This window comes from Carassius auratus, unplaced genomic scaffold, assembly GCF_003368295.1.
Source record: "Carassius auratus strain Wakin unplaced genomic scaffold, ASM336829v1 scaf_tig00039986, whole genome shotgun sequence".
Lineage (NCBI taxonomy): Eukaryota > Metazoa > Chordata > Actinopteri > Cypriniformes > Cyprinidae > Carassius > Carassius auratus.
The window spans coordinates 79399-101169 of record NW_020526555.1 but is presented as its reverse complement, the minus strand read 5'-3'; the positions used below and the strand labels follow the sequence as shown (position 1 = coordinate 101169).

General features: G+C 40.2%; 1 protein-coding gene across 3 annotated transcripts in view; it reads left to right on the top strand.

The window, feature by feature from the left end:
- LOC113084378 (neurexin-2) overlaps positions 1-21771 on the top strand; it is a 56286-nt gene that overhangs the window by 2573 nt on the left and 31942 nt on the right. The window contains exons 2-3 of one of the 3 annotated variants that reach the window (XM_026254824.1): positions 2622-2645; positions 18139-18300. In XM_026254824.1, the coding sequence (XP_026110609.1) occupies positions 2622-2645; positions 18139-18300 (186 nt within the window). Of the gene's footprint in view, positions 1-2621; positions 2667-18138; positions 18301-21771 lie in introns of all 3 variants that reach the window. The other 2 variants (XM_026254823.1, XM_026254825.1) reach the window with 2 other exon arrangements.

The following is a 21771-nucleotide window of genomic DNA, read 5'->3' as shown; positions in this document are numbered from 1 at the left end:
ACCCTTTAAACAAACCTTGTTCCATTAGCTAAAAGTACAATGTCCATAAAGATACTAAATGATTAGTAATCGCTTATAAACATTTGCAAATGATGAACAGTTTCATCTTTAGATTGGCTACTGCAAAAACATGAACAAATAATTAATAGATTATTTGTAAAGATGGGTAAATAGAGGTCTACACAACAAACACAGATCATATGAAATAAAAATTCTAAAGTGTTACCCAACATTCTCATTTCTGATTGGCTGCTAGGTGTGATTTAACTCCTCAGCCTGAGAAACACAAGCATGTGTGTGTGTGTGTGTGTGTGTGTCAGAGGTGGCTGGTTTATTGATCTGATTCAGACATACACTGTCCTCACATTTACTCAAAGCTGTACCTTAGATAATCAATAGAGTAACTGTGACATTCACAAACAGAGGAGGAATTCTCCTCTAAAGTGTGTGTGTGTGTGTGTGTGTGTGTGTGTGTGTGTGCGCGTGTGTGTGTGTGTGTGTGATATAAAACCGTTAGAACGAGGGAAATAAATAAATGAAAATCAATGTAATAAATAATTAAATGCTGCAGCACAACATCGCCACCTGGTGGTGAACAGTGAAAGTGCTCAGATGTTTCTCCACTTCCTGTCCTTAGAGCCAATCCAAGCTCTGAAAACAAACACATCCGGGATGCAGGACAGATCTTATTAAGATACTTTTGATTATTAAATCAATCATGAAAGTCTTTGATAAAAATAGGCCAATATAGACTTGCTGTTCTACTCAGTTTACTGTATATTTAAATGTTTAGCAGTGTTAGGATGAACTGAAATCAAGTGTCATGTGCTTCTCTGTTCACTGAGAAGAACAATATTTTCCTACTCAATATTTCAGTCTTGATTCCAGTACAAATATCTTAAGCCGGGACACATTTACTGAAGAAGTGAAAGGACTAATTCTGCCTACAGGGTCAGGAAAATCCTCTTCATCCAAAGGGCAAATTATGATTTTCTGACCCTACTGGCATTTATTTATACTTGTTTTAATCATAAACTCACTTCACTTTAATACATTTTTCAGAAAACGACTTCATATGTTCAGATGAATTCATCTTGATATATGAATAATTATATATGTGCTGGAAAGCAAGAGATAAATTCTGTGAAGTGGTGGATCAGACCAGCTTGAGACTGATCTGATGCTGATTTCTCTGTGTTTGGATGGTAAATACATCCTGTCAGACAGCTGTTCTTCTCTTAACGGATGCTGTGGTGTCCAGGAACTATCTGAGGTTCGATTCTCGCTGACATTTCTTGGAAGAGGTCGTGACATTTTCTCCTCAGCGTTTCTGTTATAGACTCACAGGCAGCCGTTACTGAGCATCAACATGAAGTCGATATTCCAGCACAGGTGAGAGAGACACATGTGAGAATACAGCCCTGAGACTTGATCATATAACAGCACAAACCAGCACAGATCAGATCAGTGTGTGTGTGTGTGTGTGTGTGTGTGTGTATCGTGAGGAATTATGCTGAAAATTCAGCTTTGATCACAGAAGTAAATTACAGCTGAACAGATGTTCACAGAGAAATCAGCTGTTTTATAGTAACGACATTACACAATTTTAGTGTTTTTTTTTTTTTTTTTAAACACAAACACTTTTTGATCGATCGAATTTGATGCAGCCTTGGTGAGCAAAAGGAGCTTTTTAAAAACATTAAAATTCTTACTGATCACAAGCTTTAGAACAGCAGTGAGATATCCTAGTTGAGTATAACAGTGTCAGAGGTCAGAGGTCAGAGGTCATGTATGAGCACTAGTGCGGAGGCTTGGGTCTGAGGCCGGGTCTGGATCAGAATCTGCATCTGTATGAGATCTGTTTGATGTTTTGTAATCACAACGCTCTTTTCTTCCAGGTCTGAGATGGCAAGACCGCACGTTTCCTTCCTAACAAGATTTGTTCCTGAAGATGTTAATGTCTCACTGTTTAACTCAGTTGTGTTTTTGCCTCCTTTTAGTCGTCAGCCAGAGACAAGTGATTTCTCAGTTTGCTCTGAAACCCATGTCTGGCCCAATTGGCCTGTAAAGAGCCCCGCCCACTAGTAGGCCACGCCCACTCACAGGACTAGCCAGTCCGAATGCTTTTCCTCTAGCCCCTCCCACTCCGATCAGCCCCTCCCCCGATCTGTCTATCCCCCTTCTTCCTGTGGAGAGTGGTTTCGCTAACTCTTGTGTCTTCTTACTAACCCCACAGCTTCAAGCTCTTCCAGTTTCTTTTGGATTTTGTGTTTGGTTTTGACCTGTTTGTGTTCCTTTGAAACGACTAACACTGTGTCATTCACTGAATGCAGGCCATCCGTTGTTTTCCAAATTAACTTGTGTACTGACGTACTAACCCTAATAACAATACTGATGTCATGTTTTTGTTTTGGATGACAAATCCTTCAATGAAGAGATTCTGTTGCTTTAGTTCTGCATTTGGATCTTGATTCTCTTGCACTAAAAACACATTAGGAAAAGAAAGAGCGAAGGCCGGTTTAAGACCGCCGCTCTTCAAAAGACCTTTATTGACTTCACGATTTGTCATTATTCTATATATTTTCTTTCCCTTCCCTTGTTTTTTTTGTTTGTTCCTAAAGCACTCAGGCATTGGACACGCTATGGTAAACAAACTGCATTATATGGTAGATATCATTCTAATTGTCTTCTACTTTGGTTTGCCCTGGATTTTCGTTTTCTATTTCTATTCTGTTTGCTTATACTGACTACACAAATCCCCATTGGTATCAAGGTAGCAGTCAGACTGTAGACCTCCACTCTTTTCATTTCACGGTCTCATTCCATCATGGTTGTGACTTTGTTCTGCCCATCCTGCATCTCCGTCCCGTCTGAAAGATCTTAGCTTAAATGCTTGAGTCTCGCTCCATGTGATCGTGACCGATTCGTCTGAAATAAAGAAGTTTCTCGACAGAGCAAGATCAGAGTTTCTCTTCTCTTCACTCATCTTACCCAACATGATTTATCACGCTCTGAACCGATATGAGCGTTGATTTGAGTGATCGTATATGACCCCAGTGGCAGGCAGAACGGGTGTCAGGAACTCAATAAAGATGGTCCAAAAACAAACAAAAAACATCAGATCAATTCTAATGGTTTCCACTACAAATACCATTAAAACATTACAAACCATCAACTTTTAACCATTTAAACCATTAAAAACATGGACCGTTCCATTGGATTTAGTGGTTTTAGAGAGTCAGATAGAAGATAATAGAAGGCAACCACTCACCAGAAGAAGCCCACAGAGATCACAACAGTTTCTATTTAAACTAATAGGGTACGACGGGGCTAAAGGCACCTTTGATATTATTTTCCTCTTAACCACTAGATGGCAGAAAAATGAGGCGTAGCACTTTCCAAAACGTCCGCTTTTTAAGATGCACGTGTATATTTGTCTGATCCTTGATTGTTCCAAAATAAACGACTTGTACGATTTATTTTTACACAACATCTGTTGCTCCATTAACATTCAGTACAATGTATATATATTTTTCTGCAGTTATTCCTTTCAGGCGCAGAGAATAGCACATTTTTTCTTAAGGTGGGACTTCAGCCCTGTTGTACCCTAAAAGCCCCATCACACCCAGTAAAACTCACACATTTTGTGATGGGGTCTACTGGTTTTATTTATTTTCAGCAGAGAGGGAACATACTCAGAACAAATCCTCTGAACATTCAGATGTCACATTCCAGTAATGTGTGCAAAATGATCAAATGTTTGTTCCTTCAGAACCTTCAGAAATATTGAGTGTCCTGTTTTACAGTCAGTGTTCTGATCCTGAGTCTGTGGTGTTCAGCATCAGTGTAGCCTGCAGTCCATCCGCTGATAACCACAGCTCGTTTGACATCTGGCTCACAGAGATGCTGGTCTCTCCTGGAGATTCACGGCCCGGTTCAGATCGAGCAGACAGAACCCCGTTACAGACCCTCAGATTCACTCTTCAGAGCCGACCCGAGCTGCACTCTTTTGGGTTTGTTTTCTTTGCTAAGTCTCGGAGACTCGGGCCAGTGTGAGTGATGATTTCATTAGTGTACATACCCACAGGACAACTAACTTAATTATTAAACATGAACAATTAATTATTACTGGAGCGCAGTAGCCTCTATAACTTCTGAGGGAGTGTAATTGATGCCAGGACGCTTCTCAGCCACAGCGTTTGGCAGATCTGTGCTTTAATGAACTGTCAGACCAAACCAGCGCTCTTTACTAATTAGTCTTCTTTATAATTAGCTTTCGTTTCAATACTTGCCTTATTCGTTTTAGTCTATTTGTTTTGTGCTTTTGTCATAGTTTTTTGTAGTTTTTATTTTACATCTGATATTTATATTTGAATTATATTTCAGCTCTATAGTTTTAGTTAACAGTAACTACTAGGGTTGCAAAGGGGTGGAAAACTTTCCAGGGATTTTTGGAAAGTTTCACACATTTCTGGAATATTTCTGAAATGTACCATCTTTTTGCAAGCGTATTAACAGCACTGTTGTGAGGCGTGCGTCGATGAGCTGTGGCTCTTCACTGCCTGTCACTGGACTCGTCAAACACGAGGCTCCGCCCACAGCTGCACTGGGACCTGTGTTCATTAACACTGATACTAACTCAACGATGAAACTCATGCATGACGGCGTTCAGGAAAAGCTCTCTGGTCCAGTTATATATGTGTATACTCTGTACTGTATGTACATATGCATATTTCTGATTGAGCAGACCCTATAGAGATAAGCCACACCCCTTCTGATAGGAATCTCAGTAGATCAGGTGGAAGGGTCAGTGTGATTGACAGCTCCAGATCACATTAGTATGACACTACACCGATCTAATGAACTCAGAGACAGCTACCGCTCCAGCTCGTTCCTCTCTCGTCCACCATCACGTGCGGTCTCCGAGCTCCTCCCGCTGTGTTTCTTTGGTATCTTCAGTACAGTTGTGTGCATGCTTCATCTGCTTCATCCCGTTCCCCGCAGCGAGAGAGAGTCTGCGATGCCCGAGCCGAACGTGTCTCGGCTTGCACGCAAACCTGTGGACTCAAAGTGCTCATCTTGTTGTGTACCCTCTCATATTTAACCCCTTAATCAACTAAATGTCGCCGATCCTCCATGTGTGGCGTGCTGTGACTGTGTTCTGACTCTCTCCGCCCTCGGCTTGCACTCAGCGTTTGCTTTGCCCTTCATCAGCAGCTCATTCCCATCCACATCTTCATCTTCATCTGCTCACTCAACTGCATGGCTTCTTCCCCATGTCCTGACTCTTTTGGATGGTTTATTTTGTTTCCTCTTAACCTCAAAATCCACCAGACATGACAATTTGGACCAATCTCTCTCTTGGAATCAAGTCACAAAGGATTTGACCAATTGACTGCTCTACTAATTGACTAAAACCCAAATTCTGTTACTAATCCGAATGAAACCTTTGTTATAACTGTACTAACAACCATTTTTGTGTCTGACCTGCTCTTCTTTACTAAAGTACTAACCTCCAACCCCACACACATGATCTCCGGCCGCCCCAGGCCTCCTCTCCTGCTCCTGACCCCTCCGTCTCACTAACTCCTTCGGCTAGTTTACTCCCGATCTCGCTCCACTAGATCACAAACTGTGTTCAGGGCCGTTTTCCAGCTGCCAGCCACCTGTTGAAGGATCTCTCTCTCTCTCTCTCGCTGTGTGTGCTTCAGTGTCTGTCTCTGTTTATGATGGGTGAAGGTAAGTGATCTCTGGAGAGCGCTGCTCTGAAGCTCAGGTAAGGACCATCACAGCGGTGTTATTACTGCATACATCCGCTCTGGGTTTGGTATCTGGATGGATATTAATTGAAAGTCAGTGTGTCCAATTACATTTGGTTCCCAGTATTCTTAACAATATCATCTTTAATGAAAGTCAAAAAGGTTTGAAATCTTGACAGAATGGTCATGTGGTTGTGAATTACCCCTTGTTAAGATCTGGTAAATGTTTTCTTGTGTTTTATTCTGACTGTAAAGGTGTATTACTGTAGTGCATTGTAATATCCTGCAGTGTTTCATATTTCTGTGTCGAGGACGTTGAATCTCTTAATTGTTCGTCTGCAGTAGTGTAAGCTGTTTTGACTGATGGACGGGTGTTGAGTGTACTGAGGAACTCTCTCTGCTGTTTAGTGCCATGATTTTGATTCGAGTTTTGGTTTTTGTTGTTCAGTAAGTGTTCAGTAAGTGTTGATTATGTCATGCCCTCATAGTTTTTGTGAAATAATAAGATATATTTACTTGAGAAACAAAATTGTGTAGATAGTTTTTTTTAGGACATATACAGTTTTTGTGTGTACATTTAAATGATTTAAAACAAGAATTTTATTATGATGGCCCTTCCTGGAATGCTTTGGTGATGATGTGAGTGATGGATGGGCATTGAGAGAGCATGTTTTCAGCTGCTGCATCATTTTGTGTGTGTTTTCAGGCGGTCTGAATCTTGTCTGTGGTCTCCGATCTTGAGATGCGTCACGTGATTGGTTTGTTTTTGGTTATCAGAGGTCTGCTTCTAGACGTGCCTCTTCATGTGTTTCGGCTCTGTTCAGACTGACAGATGTTTGTCTAACATTATAAGACATTATTCAGTGTTAACAAGGGATCAGTTTTCTGGATGCTATAATCAGTGTGTTTGTGTATCAGTGCAATAATAATGCATTAAAACATGAACAAGATGAGAGTTATTAATGCATGAGTCAAACTGGCTCGCCATGATTTTGCCAAGTAAAACATGTTCCTGGATCAACATTATTGTTCAAAAATATAGACTTAACCCAATCCTTACCCCTAAACCTAACCCTACCCATAATGTATTCCTAAATTCAGTTTGAAATGCTGATTAACAAGAGTGTTGAAGCGCTAAACCCTGATTGTAAGCCTAAAACTGATATTTTCTGAAAAGTTATATCTCAATTCTGATTGGTTGATTGGAATATTGTTCCAGAATCAACACGGATGTTGATCCAGGGCATGTTGTACTTGGTGAAATCACTCTCATGTTTATAAACATTATAGTCAACATTTGCATGTGGTCAGAAATGCATCATAAAGTCATAATAAGATGGTGTATTTCTCCTGAGCTGAAAGAGGCTGTAGTTTAGAGAGAGTTTCTCTGTGTGTGATGTGTTCTGACACTGATTGTGTCGTGTGTGTGTGTCTGTGATGTGCACGAGCGTCTTTCAGACTGATGTGATGGTGATCAGACGTGTCTATTACTCCTCTCAGGTCCGAGTAATGGCTTGTTTGGCCGACTATAAATGAGCTGCCAGCGCTCATCTAATGCAAGCGGCCAGCGATTCGCTGAATCAATATCAAATAATTATTTTATGGCTGACAGGTGATCAATTCTGCCAGATGTATTAGGACGGCCCAGTTGACAACAAGATGGAGCATTTTATCAAGAGAGCCGCTGCGCTGTGATATTGTGTCTTCACGCTCAGACTGGTTAGTGTGACACTGCTAACTAGACTCAGTTAACCAGTCAGACTGATCTCTGCGGTCACGTGATTCTCCAGAAACCAGCCGATCTGGAGCTGGAGAATCTGAATCATTCAGCACTTTCAGTGAACTTATGAAACATATGAAAACCTTCAGTAAGTGTGTTTAAGTTCAGTTGTTTAGCCTCATTTTAATTGCATTTGTACAGAATGTGTTCAGCTTTGATTCTGTCATGTTGCAAGGATGGACTGTGACAAAGTTGTTACTGTAGTAGTACTTTGTACTTGTCCTTCTACTCAAGTAATTATGAATAGGCTACTTATAATTTTACTGGAGTAATATTTGATTAGGGTATCTGTACTTTTACTCTCGTACTTGATTTGTGGGCCACAGACTGATTACTAAATATGACTATTTGCATATAACTGTTCAGTACTTGTTATTTCATAGTTCTTTTTTCTTGAACCTTGACTAGTAGATAATTAATAGTAGTTCTTCGGGAGATATCACAGAATATATTAGTTATTGATTAGCTAACTGTAACTTAACACAATCATAAAATGATATTACGTACTGATTAGTTAACACATCTTCTTTAGTAGGTAACAGTAGTGAGCTAAGTGTTAATTAATAGTTACCTGTTAGTTCTTCAATAAATCCTTATTAGTTATGCATTAAGAAACAGTATTCTAAAGTGTTACCAAAATATGATACATCATGGCCCAAATATATACAAATATGGACAAACTACAATAAAATAAACACTTAAATGTTTGCTTGCTTAAAAAAAGAAAAAATTCATTCAAGAGACGTTCTCTGAGAGCATCTCTTATTCTCCTATGCACTTCCATTCAGAAACATGATCTTATTTCAAGGATGTTTAGATAGGATTAGAAAACAACACTAATATTGATTAAAAATATATTGTGCAGTTTCTAAAAGATGTTATTCACTTGATTTTTATCAGTGTAATTTATGCATTTGTTTAGCCAAGTTTAGTTTGATCTTTATTGTCATTCTGCTACATGTGTGCACATACAGTGGAAGGAGAGGAACATCGTAAGTCACGCAGCTGGCTGGGGGACAGTGCAAGATGATTTGCAGTGCACGAGCATGTAAACACATCTTACTGAGTCTATTTTGGGATTATGTACACACAGCAGTGTGTGTGAAAAGTGTCTAGTGTGCATAGAGGAGAACTGCACAAAAGGTTTGCTGTGATGTGGTAAGGTTGTGGGGTGGAGGAGGTGAGATGGTCCATGTTTCAGGAGGAGGGGGTTTGTGTGGGGTTTCAGAGGAGGGTGGGGTGGTTTGAGTTCAAGGCTCTCACAGCTGTTGATCAGTCTGGTGGAGCGGGCTCTGATGCTGCGGTACCGTCTTCCTGATGGTAGGAGCTGGAGGAGACTGTGGGAGGGATGGGTGAGGTCCTTCACGATACTGTTGGCTTTACTGGAGCACCGTGTAAGGAAAATGTCCAGGATGAAGGGGAGAGGGCACTGATGATCTTTCCAGCCGTGTTCACTGACCACTGAAGGGTCATACGGTCAGCATCACTACAGTTCCCGTACCAGACAGTGATGCAGCTGGTCAGCACACTCTCTAGGGTTCCTCTGTAGAAAGTGGTGAGGATGGGTGGAGGGACACTTGCTCTTTTCAGCCTGGGGAGAAAGTGTAGCTGCTGTTGTGTTTTCTTGGAGAGTGACATGGTGTTGTTGGTCCAGGTGAGATCCTCAGTGTTGTGCACTTCCAGGGATTTAGTTCTCCTGACTCTCTCCACAGTCGAGCTGTCGATGGCCAGTGGGGGGTGTTCAACAGAGTTTCTCCTGAAGTCCATCACAACCTCCTTTGTCTTCTCCACATTGAGGGACAGGTTGTTAGTGCCACACCATTCAGCCAGCTGTGCCATCTCCTGTCTGTAGGGTGTTTCATCACTGTTGCTGATTAAACCTACTGTACACAGATGTGTCATCCTCAGACTCTATGATGTGGTTTGAGCTGAACGTATCAGTGCAGTCATGGGTCAGCAGCGTGAAGAGCAGCGGTCTGAGTACACAGCCTTGTGGGGCACCTGTGCTCAGTGTGGTAGTGATCGAGGTGCTGTGGCCAACATGCACTGACTGAGGTCTTCCGGTTAGAAAGTCCAGGATCCAATTACAGAGGGAGGTATTTAGGCCCAGCAGGTTTAGTTTATTAATGAACTGTTGTGGGATTATTGTGTTGAACGCTGAGCTGAAGTCGAAGAACAGCATTCTAGCACAGGAGTCTTTATTGTCTAGGTGGGAAAGAGCCAGGTGGAGGAAACTGCATCATCTGTAGATCAGATCGTGTCTGAGGTAGAACACTGACTGAAGGTACAGAAGAGTGTGAAAGCGTCTGGATTATAATTAGGACTGTCACATGACCTCAGTGTGTCAAAGAGTTCATCACAAGTGGCTCAGAAATCAACACTCATCTCACATTTTTTGCCGTTCTTATGTGAAAGTGTCTGAACTTTTGTCGCTCTGATCAGATAATGAGTGATGGAGGAGGAGATGTTCAGTGGTTCGAGGGCAGGGCATTGTGGGAGTTTTGGCAAATGCACTGTTCCATAGATACTGATTATTATTCTGATCATAACTCTTCTATATGTTGATTATAAACCACAAAAAAATATTGTGCGGCACTGTTTTCAACTGTTCAGAAATGTTTCTTGAGCAGTAAATCATCATATTATTCTGATTTCTGAAGATCATGTGACACTGAAGACTGGAGGAATGATGCTGAAAATACAGCGGAGCATCACAGAAATACATTACACTTTAACACAGATGCACACAGAAAACAGATGATTTACACTGATATAATATCAAACAATTTTACTGTTTTTACTGTGTGGTTAAAATGGTGGTTAACGAGAATGTTATTGTTAAGATTGTGTGTGTGTGTTGTAGGATGTTGATGTTGATTGCGTATGTCAGGAAGAACTCTCTCTCTCTCTCTCACACACTCTCTCTCTCTCTCTCTCTCTCTCTCTCGCTCTCTGTGTGTGTGTGTCAGTGTTTTATTGGCTCTCTGCTGCATGACTGCGGTGTGTTTGTGGTGAAGTGCGAGTCACAGTTATTTCTGGTTTGAGCACTGATGATGATGATGGCTTTAGTATTCCAGTGTTTTGGTGAGGGATTACGTGTTCTTATCTGAACATGCTCTCTGTCTTGTCACGAAGGGTTTTAGGGTAAATAAGTCCATATATCTAGGAGACAAACGGCCCATTAACATGATCAGCTCTGTGAGGTTGTAAGACGCAGGAGCTGCTGCTTGACTTATCTGTGTTTCAGAAGCAGACGAGTGTGTTTCAGCAGATGCTGCTTCAGTCTGAAATCGATCAGCAGAACCACACACACACACACACACACACATTCCTCATGTGGCCCTCATGCTGCATGGAACTGGCCACTGCACATATAAAAATAAGCTATAAATATAGATGATCTGGGCCACACTAAGCCTTAAGTGAGTAATACATCAACAATACTCAACATATTGTAAAGAGAAATTTACAAATGTCATCCATAAATGTTCAAATATGTTCCAGAAATGTGTCATATTTGATAAAATCATCCCGACCCAAGTTTTGCACAAGCAGCAATCAAAATGTCACAGATAAATATTCAAAGACACACTCCAATACTCTGAAAACAGTTCTTGTCAGGTTTGAACCTAAATGCCTCTCATTCTTCCTGCAGAGTAATTCTGTGAGTGTCACATCTAGATTTCTAGGGGAAATCCAAACACAATATAATACAGCAACATTTAAGACATGAAGACGTAAGAGCAGACAAACTCCGTGCACATACGGTACTTAAGTACTCAGACCAAACTATATGATCATTTAACAGTCACACCTGAACAGAATAATACAATCAACACCACCAGGGAAACAGAGTCAGACTAATAACCCAAAGTTTGCGAATTCAAGTCTCGGACCATCAGGGATTGTAGGTGGGGTGAGTGAATGTCATCATACTTGGCTCTATGTCACTTCTCTTTCACAATTTATTTTCAGGGAAACACACAGTTATGTAGTTCCAGGCAGCTCTTGACAGCATTACATATTCATATCACTACACCAAATGATTTGAGATATTTCAAAGCTTTCAACAGCAAAATAACCAAAACCTGCAATGACACCGGCCAAACAAATAAATATAGTAAACAACAGGATAAGAAGCACAGATCACCTCACAGAGACACACACACACACATATACAGCTGGCACACTGATGTTAGCACTACTCTGACGATTTCATCAGGAACATCAACTTAACAACTACATGACTTCTCACAAGAGAGGTAAGAACAATGGGTCTGTTCGAGGAGAAAATAAACTCAAGTTTCACTATAATAACACTATAGAAACACTGCTGCTGAACACTACTGAGAGACGCAGAGAGGTGATCTCTCTCTCTCTGTCATAACATAGTTATTAATTGTATTATCTGCAGTAGTCTGATCATTACTAGGTTTAAACTGATGTTGTGGAAGTAGCAACAGAGGCTTTAGGTGAGATGCGGAAGAAATAATTCAACTCACAACAGCGTTTTAATTACAAAAACTGGACAAATGCCTTGAAATATCTCATCTGATCGATGTCTTAAGGTGTGGCACACATAGTATATGTGGAATAATTGACTTCAGTCCATTGAATTATTAGGAAATAGGAGTAAAATAACTCCACTTGGCTTCGTAGACATATCACCACCTCAGGTGTGCATTATTGTGGCCCAGAGCCAATTATTCCTTACATATCTTTGCCAAAACTGGCCCAGATACATTTTAATATGCTTGGGCCACATTTGATGAAACATATGTGGACCACTTGTGGTTTATTTTTTTTACATTGTGGGCACTGGCCTTTGGTCCTCACAAGAAAAATAAAAACAAAAATGTAAGTGTAATCAAGTGTGTGTGTGTGTGTGTGTGTGTGTGTGTGTGTGTGTGTGTGTGTGTGTGTTTGACAGTACTACTTTAATGTTTACCATCAGACGTTCAGCAGCAGTTGAGTTTCTTCTGTTATTGCTGTAACTTGCTCCTGATGCAATGTGCTGAAACACACAAGTGTGTGTGTGTGTGTGAGTCACTGCGCTCAAATCAGACGATTATGAGCTTCTTCAGGTTTGTGGCTGCACACATGTTTAAACAGTCACAACAACACGCCAACATCCAGTACAAACATAAACTCTCCCAAATCACGATACATGTGCTCCAAGAGCTAAATAACTTTCTGCGGGGTAATCTTGTTTTATATTTTAATTAAAAAGATTTTTCTTGATCCTTTGACAGATTGTTATTTATTTATTTATTTATTTTCATATTTTAAGAAGTATAAACTCAGTAAATTGTAGCACATTTATTTAGAAAGTGAGACTTAATAGCTTGTCCTTTCACTTCTCCAGTAAATTAATTTACAATCTTTAAATGTTTGTACAGGAAAACAAGACAACAACTGAGGCAGAAATTCATTTTTATTCAGTGCAGTTTATGATGTTAAACTATAATGGTGTCACTCATTAGTAAAATGTAAAATAATAACTTTTTATGTTAAAATAAAACAATCCAGACGCCCCAGATTTAAAAAGTAACTCTAATGTAACATAACACATTACTTTCCATAAAAAGTAACTACGTAATGTAAGTAGGGGACTGACGCGATATTGCAATGCATTACTTTTAAAAGTAACTTTCCCCAGCGCTGAAGCACAGGACCGTCATCACACACCGCTCAGACTCTGACGTCTGGATCAGCTGGAAACACAAACTCAGTATCGCTCGAGTTATCCTGTGAATTAAGAGGAAAAGAGCAGTGATAATCAGCATGTAACTGTCAGATGAGAGCAGGCTCGAGCTGGATCCTTGTCCTGTGTAGAGCTGGAACTGAATTAGTTTCAGAACTGAAGAGTTTTCACCAGTAACAGTGGTTGTCTGACTGTGGATCTGCTGGGAAACAGTGTGTGCTGTATGAAGCGCTGGAGAAATGACTGATCTGATGCCTCTTCTGTCCTGAACGAGCTGATCTGATGCCTCGTCTCTCAATGCAGTTCACTTACCAAACAGCATTGACCAAACAACACGAACACAGAACAAATAATGATTTTTATAATACATAAAAACTAGAATAGATCCGTAAATCAGTTAGTAAATAATAATTACATGAATATTTTTTAGTTTTGTCCACTGGCTGATGCATGTCTTGCTGCTGTTGGGATCATGCTGGAGATCATGACTTCATTAGGTAATGTCATCAGAAGTGTCTGTGTTTGTTGGGACAGTAGTGAAGAGTGTCTGTCCTCTCTCTGCAGTCTGATCTGTGTGAGTGTCTTTCTCAGTCTGTAGTGTAGTGGTATCTTTACCAGGCCGTGTAGTTTCGTCTCTGTGACTGTGTTTGGTCTGGTCTGCTGGTTCTGCTGTCATTGCCTGATATGAGCTCGGGTCACTGTGTTTGAGCTGCTGGGACATTTTCACAGCTCTTCTCAAATATTAATTAAATGGGGTCCTATTATGCTTTTTCTCAAAGTCTTGATTCTGTTTTGGCAGGATTCTAGAACAAAAACAAATAATTTCCACTTAATTTACATTACTACAAGCCTTTCTCCCCAGCCTGGCACAAACGGCCTGATTAGTTCTGGGTTTGATGAACGCCTGTCTTCTGAAAAACGAAGTGTGATTGGTTAGCTGTCCAGGTGCGTTGTGATTGGCTAACAGCTTCGACGGCGTGTCAGTACCGCCCCATCAATATTGCCATATCAATTTGAGAGTGATTCAGACCCCGAGAATATTGAACAAGAGGATCGCGCAGAACTTTTGCACGTACGGATATTGCAAGACATTTTAGAGTGGTAACATTATTGTTGTATTTTTGGCTAAATCACGTTTTAGAAAATATGTCAACAACTTCTTAAAAATAACTGCATTTACCATGTACAGATAAGTGCATATGTATTATGTTTATTGTTATATAATTCTAAAATTGTAATATGAATTGCAGTGAAACTGTTATACAGTATATATAAGCAGACTGATTCTCTGCCAGCAGGAGGCGCTGTTGGAGTGCTACAGATTGAGGTTTCCGCGGTAACCCTAACCATTCCAATCTCTGCTATTATTTTTATGATATTCTAATGGGTTGCTTTGTGATATCATAAATCCCGGAAAAAAAAACACTGTATTCCAAACAAGCTATTCTTTGCTGTTCTTGAAAACTAAATATCTCCTTTTTAAGCCCAAACATACACACTACACACTGACTAACAAAGTGAAAAAACATAATAGGACCCCTTTAATATTGTGTATTGTCCTAATTCAGCTCTGCACGAGTTGTTTGGGGTTGCTCTGTTTACTTTTAGGATGCTTTTACAAATGTGTGTATGCTTAATATATGTTCCTTCTTTTTCCCATTTAGACAAATCTGAGGTTATTATAGGTGTCTCTCTCTCTCTCTCTCTCTCTCTCTCTCTCTCGTGGGTCTGTCTCACAGGTGGCTGTCAGCTGGTTATCTCTTTCTCGCTGTAATGATTTATTTATCGTAATAACACTGGAGTTCAGGCCAGAAACGAGCACTGAAAACATTAACATAGTGCCAGAGCATTTCCACACACACACACACACACACACACTCACTCTCTGACACACATTCACACTCACACACTCACTCTCTGACAAACACACACACACACACTCTCTCTGACACACACCAACACACACACACACTCACTCTCTGACAAACACACTCAAACACACACACACTCTCTGACACACACACACACACACAGACTAAAAAAAAGAGAATTTCCCTCGTCTTGAATCATGGTCATGTAAACAATGTTTCACACAAGGACACACATGAAAGCGTCTCGTCTCGTGAGCGACACATAGACAGTACCTCACACAGCTCATACACTCTGAAGAATAAAGCTTCTTCACCGGCATCCATGATCCTTTATTTTCAGAGTGTAGAGAAGAGCCTGAAGCTCTGATGGAGGTCCGTCACTAAAGCCCACAGCTCTCAGAGAACGACAGCAGACATAAAAATGTGTTGCGCTGTACGGCAGAACGATCGACAGTAAGAGTGAGCGATGCTGCGATGATGACCAGCGCTCTGGAAACACTTCTTCAGCGCAGCTGATGCACAGATCCACCGGCTGTCTGAGCACTCTTCATTAGAAGCTGCTTTGTGTTTTGTTGTGGAGAGGTGAAGACAAATAATTTCGGCTTAGTGCCTGATAGTCGCTGAATAAAAATAGAATTTGACAGATAAAGTCATCTGCCTCGCTGCCAAGTGTTATCAGCGCAGGTTTTAATTGGACACGTTCAGTCAGAACGGCCAAAAACATAATTATTATTCAACAAATAAGTGATCCTGACAAATCATTTTAAAAAGCCAAGTGATGCAGTAAACACATTTACGAGCGTGTGTTGGTTTGGTAATGACTGCATCTCCCTCAGGATGATAGAAATACACTCTCAATCAGAGCTTTTAGCAGGAAATGCATCTGAACTGCAGAAGAGACGTGAACTGAGTTATGAAACAGAGCCACATGAGACATGCACACACACTCAGAAGAAGGCTTTAGAGCAGTTTAATTGTGTTTGCATTACTGAAACATTAGTCTTTTGGTTAAAGTCTTAAGTAAAATCTGAACCCTTATCAGGCAGGATTATTATAGTTATAGTTAACTAAAGCTACAGCCATTCAAAAAATCTGTTACTGAAAATAAAATAAATCTTAACTGGAATCTAGTTTCCCTTCGAGGGAACTGCGTCGAATGACACTTTGGGGGGAAGCCCCTCTGCGTAGCACCTCTGAAGTATGAATGAAACTAAGCCAATCCTGATTGTTGTTGCGTCATGATGTAATGTGTGACGGCATATGCGGAAGCTATAAAAATGATGCCGGCACACAACAGAGACAGCTTTATGTTCTTCAGCAATCACTCTCTGTCTCTTGTTTGTCTCATTTGGTGGTGTATTGTCTATACAGAGAATGCTTTCTGCCGGATCTCGAGGGTCATCAAGTCCTTCTGAGGATGGACAATATGTCGGTGGTGGCCTGTATAAACCATCAAGGGTGTCTGAGGTCTAGCCATCTATCCAGACTGGTGCATTCAGGTCCTCCCTCACACCATGCCGTGGTCCAGACGTGGCTGAGGGTGCGTCTGTATGCTTTTGCCCCGATCGCTCTACTCCCGGGAGTTCTAGAGAGGGTTTGTCGCAATGGCATCAGTCTATTATTGGTTGCCCCATTGTGGCCGGCCCGAGTATGGTTCTCAGACATAATATTACTCCTGGACAGCCCTCCACGGGAGTTTGCTCCAGTCGACATCAAAGCCATCCTACTTCCTAGGCTATTTGCCCAAGGTGCCGTCTAATGTGGCACGGCCTACGGTTCTGCACGCTTTTCATCCTCCTCCTCACGTGACGGCGGATGAGGAGAGACTTCACCCTTCTCTGCCCTGTCAGAGCTCTCAAATATATATCCAGAGGTCCTCCTCATGGCGGAAGTCAGACCAGTTGTTAGTGTGTTTCGGGTCGCCCAAGAAGGGGCTTCCTGCTTCCAAACAGACCATTAGCAACTGGATTGTCCAAGCTATATCTATGGCTTTACCAGGTGCGCAATTTGCCTTCACCTCTGACTGTGAGAGCTCACTCTACCGGAGGCATGGCATCCTCTAGAGCCCTCCTTTCAGGGGCCCCCATCCAGGAGGTCTGCGATGCAGCAGGATGGGCCACCCCTCACACTTTTATTAGATCTTACAGCCTGGACATTCCATCGACACCTGGAACCCTTGTGCTCTCGTCCTAAGTGTGCCTGTGCACAGCTTCACACTAGGACAGACAGGGCTCATAGTGGCATAGTGGGTACTCGTTCCTCCAAAGTGTCATTCGACGCAGTTCGATGTTCCCTCGAAGGGGAATGTCTTGGGCTACGACTTTTTCCCCGAGAAAGGGAACGAGAACTGCGTCCCTGCGCCACACCTCCCCCTGCCTGGGAGCGCTTGCTTCATCACAGAAGCTGTTTCTGTTGTGTGCCAGCGTCCTTTTTATAGCTTCCGCATATGCCGTCACACATTACGTCATGACACATCTAGTTTAACTTGATGTACTAAAATAACAAAAATTGAAATTATATATATGAATTCAATTAAATTAAATTCAGTTCAAGTTTATTTGTATAGCATTTTTTACAATACAAATCGTTGCAAAGCAACTTTACAGAAAATTATGTTTCTACAATATTTAGTAATAGCTTATGGTGGTGACTGTCAGTTTGTGCACATTTGAAAGGATTTATTGTTGTCTATTGCTACAGATATACCTGTGCTACTGCTTCTGTGCTGCAGGGACACGTATGAAAAATGCAAATATAAAAATAAATAAATAAGTCAGTAAAATCAAACTCCTAATATTAACCCTAACTAATAAATAGCTCTTGTAGTCTTCACACTGCTGAAACAGAGGCGTGTTGTTGTCAGTATGGTGGAGTGTGTGTGTGACTCTGACAGAGAGTTTGGCATTCAGCTGCGCTCTGAAGAAGTGTTTCTCACACCAGAGCCGCTCCGAGCAGCACAATCACAATGACTCTGTAATCCAGTGTCTCTGTCTGCTCTCTCCTCCGGACGCTCTCTCACCGCAGGTCACCATCTCAGTGGACGGCATCCTGACCACCACTGGATACACGCAGGAGGACTACACCATGCTGGGCTCCGACGACTTCTTCTACATCGGAGGAAGCCCAAACACGGCCGACCTGCCCGGATCTCCTGTCAGCAACAACTTCATGGGCTGCCTGAAAGACGTGAGTCTGTCGAATGCCAGCGAAGCCTGCAGCTGTTCCCCGTTACACATGACAGACTTTCAACATGTCTTTAGAATTCTCTCGCCAAATATTGCATTCAGTCTGTTTTGTAGAGCTGCCCCTAATAGACGACTAACCATTAGCTAGGCTGGGTCCTCCAATGTTATCCACCTGAGAGCTCAGATCAGTCAGGGCATGAGCTCAGATCAGTCAGTTCCAGAAAGAAACACAAAGACTGTGCTAACTGGAAGAAAACCGGCTGATAAAAAGATTCGTTGGTAATATAGCATCATCAGATTTATAAGCAGGAACGCAACAGGTGTTGTGATATACTTTTTGAGCAAAGTCCGTTTTAGTCCAATCTGATATGAGTAATAATTACACAAAATCCTCCAGATCTAAACGAGTCAAACACAAGCTGAGGGTCAAAGGAGAAGTGCATCATCTCTGTTTGTGTCAGCAGATGAGTGCTCAGCCAATGGCTTGAGTTTGGGGGTGGGGCCAACTGTTTGAGGGACAGCAGGTGGGCGGAGTGTATTACTGTTACCACTGTAAATATAGTTTCGCTGCTTGTACTACATTAAAATGAGCTAAAGCAACTGCTGAACATTTTGTCACTACTTCAGTTTATTGTGCTCAGTGCACTTATGTAAATATTCAGAATTATGTAAATATGTAAAATTCACAACTGGGCAGTGGATTTATAGCTCTGCATAACATTGAATTAATTTCAAACATAGAAAGTTTTTGGAGTAAAAGAAAGACCTGCTGGTGTTTGACATTTAAAAAGTGTTCATGTTGAGGTTTCTGTGGTTCTCATGAATTCTGTGTAGTTATTACTGCCACTCACTCTTTTAAGGTCAGTCTTGTAATGTACAGTATTAACAACAGTTAGCCTAATTTCTTTTAGTGTGTCATAGTTGTTCATTTTTGACAGTCTTTACTCAGAACATGTGATGAAGTCTACCTAAACTAATCGAGAGCAAATTCATATTATTTTCTCTTTTTTTTCATTGAATGCCAAATAGCAGATTTAATTTGATTAGACTGTTGGAATATCATTAGTGTCCCATGGAGCAAAACCCCATGTGAATAGAAACTATATTTAATGTGTTAAATGCAGCAGTTAGACTAATATTTAATGTAATTTCGTAATTTTGTAATTTTAATGTCACTTGTTTATTTTCTATTGACGGTGTTCGCCCTCAATAGATGACATATTCTTTTGCAAGTAATAACTTTTATGAATCTTTGGTGCATTTGGCCTTAAAAAATGCATTCTTTTCATAAATATTGGTTCCAACGCTGTTCTGTGAATGCCTGCGTTCATAATCGCTGCTGAATTTGTGTCTGTAGTGACAGAAATTAATGTTTATTATCAATTACATAAGATGGAAAAACTTAAAGGAGTCATTTCCCTGCTGAAAATACGGTTAGAAATGTTTTTATTAGTAGTAGTAGTAGTTGTAATAATAATCTCTGCTACAATAAACTTGCTGTAGGTGCAGATGAATGCAAACAATCAATGAGACTGCACTGATACAAATGAGTCTGTGCTGAACTGGATACTACAGAAAAACAAATGTATTTTATATATGAAAAAGTTAGTTCAGGAGATAATATTAATAATTAAAGCTGCAAGCAGCATTTAGCGGGGTTCAAGCATTTAAGGCCTCTGAGGTGGTCTCGGTCAACCTGGATGTATGGATGACAGTTAAACACATCCAAAATGAAGAATAGGCTGATAGACAGACACACACACTGAAATTAAATGATTAAACTAGTTTTTAAGAGTTTAGATGTAATTTTCAGGTTTCACTGTAATCATAATGTGGCAAAATTGTAAAAACTGATGTGTCTGTATGAACAAAATAGAAAACATTGACTCAATGAGATTTAAAATGTTGTAACAGTGTTTTTTTATTGTATTGTCATGAATTCATAAAACCTTTCAACATTACTGTTTAAGTTAACTGAATGAGCCCATTAGTGGTTTTCCGCTTCCATCTAGTGGTTATAAATGGCAATTTCTCATACATCACTGTGTTAAACCTTTATAACTGTTGACCTTTCTCTCCTAAATTTTGCATGCTTGTTAAGAATGAAATTATGCATTATTTAACACAGTTTTGATCATTTGTAGGCTTTGTGTTTGTATTATAATAGGCCTTTGTATTAATAGGCCTTTGTGTACACTATTTAAAGAACATATAATTAAATGACTGGTTTTTAGATGTCCAAATGCCATTGTTCAACAATTTTTTTGATAATTATTGACCTTCAAAGTCTAGAGAATTGTACTTCAGTGGTTTTGATTTTCAGCTAAAACCCTTGTAATAGTTTGCAAAAGTAACTTTTTAAAATTATCTTGAATATTTAATTAACAGTTTTATTAACAACATTGGTCCCAGAGGCAAAGTTGTTTAGAATGAGGAGATCTATCATATGATATGAAGATCTAGTGTTTGTGTGAATATATGAGCATTTTCAAACAATTTGAGGCTATTTACCATATAAATCTTGTGTTTTGAGACCTTTTCTACTGTTATAACGCCACCTATAGTCCAATCTCCGCTAAACTTTGCGTGCTTGTTCAGAGTAACCTGTCACATGTTTTCACCAAGTTCTGTAAAGTTTTCAGTTTTCGTCTAGGTTTTATAGGCTTTTGGGTATTTTGGCCAAACTCCTTTTCTAAATTACCCTGTCAAAGGTAACCGAAAGAAAAATTTATATTTTTTCTTAATAATTATTGATCTGGAGAGTCCAGAGAATATTACTGCAGTGGTTTGATTCCAATCGGGCTAAAAACCTAGGACTAGTTTGCAAAAGTAGGTTTTTATCATATTCTTGAATAATTAATGAACGATTTGATTGACATCTTCGCTCCCTGAGGCAAAGTTGTTCACAAAGAGGAGCTCTATCATATGATATTAAGATCTAGTTTTTGTGTGTATGTATGAACATGTTCTACAAATTGTGATCATTTTCAATTGAAAATTTGTGTTTTTGAGGCTTTTTCAACTGTTATAGCGCCACCTATGGACCGATCTACATTAAACTTTGCATACTTGTTAAGAGGCCACACCCCTTTTCTAAATTACCCTTTTAAAGCTAACCAAAGTACAAAATTCATTTTTTTTTTTTTTTTTTGATAATTATTGATCTAGAGAGTCCACAGAATATTACTGCAGTGGTTTTGGTTCCGATTGGGCAAAAAACCTAGGACTAGTTCGCAAAAGTAGCTTTTTAACATATTTGTGAATAACAATTGAACGATTTGATTGACGGCAATGGTTCTTGAGGCAAAGTTGTGCATTATGAGGAGATCTATCAAATGATATGCATATTGTGTTGATATGTGAAACAGCACGTGATTACAGAGCCATAAAACTCGTTAGCGTCAACTAGTGGCCGATTTCTTTCAAAATTCTTACAGACATTAGTTCCGATCAACTTCCGTTAACCCTTCCA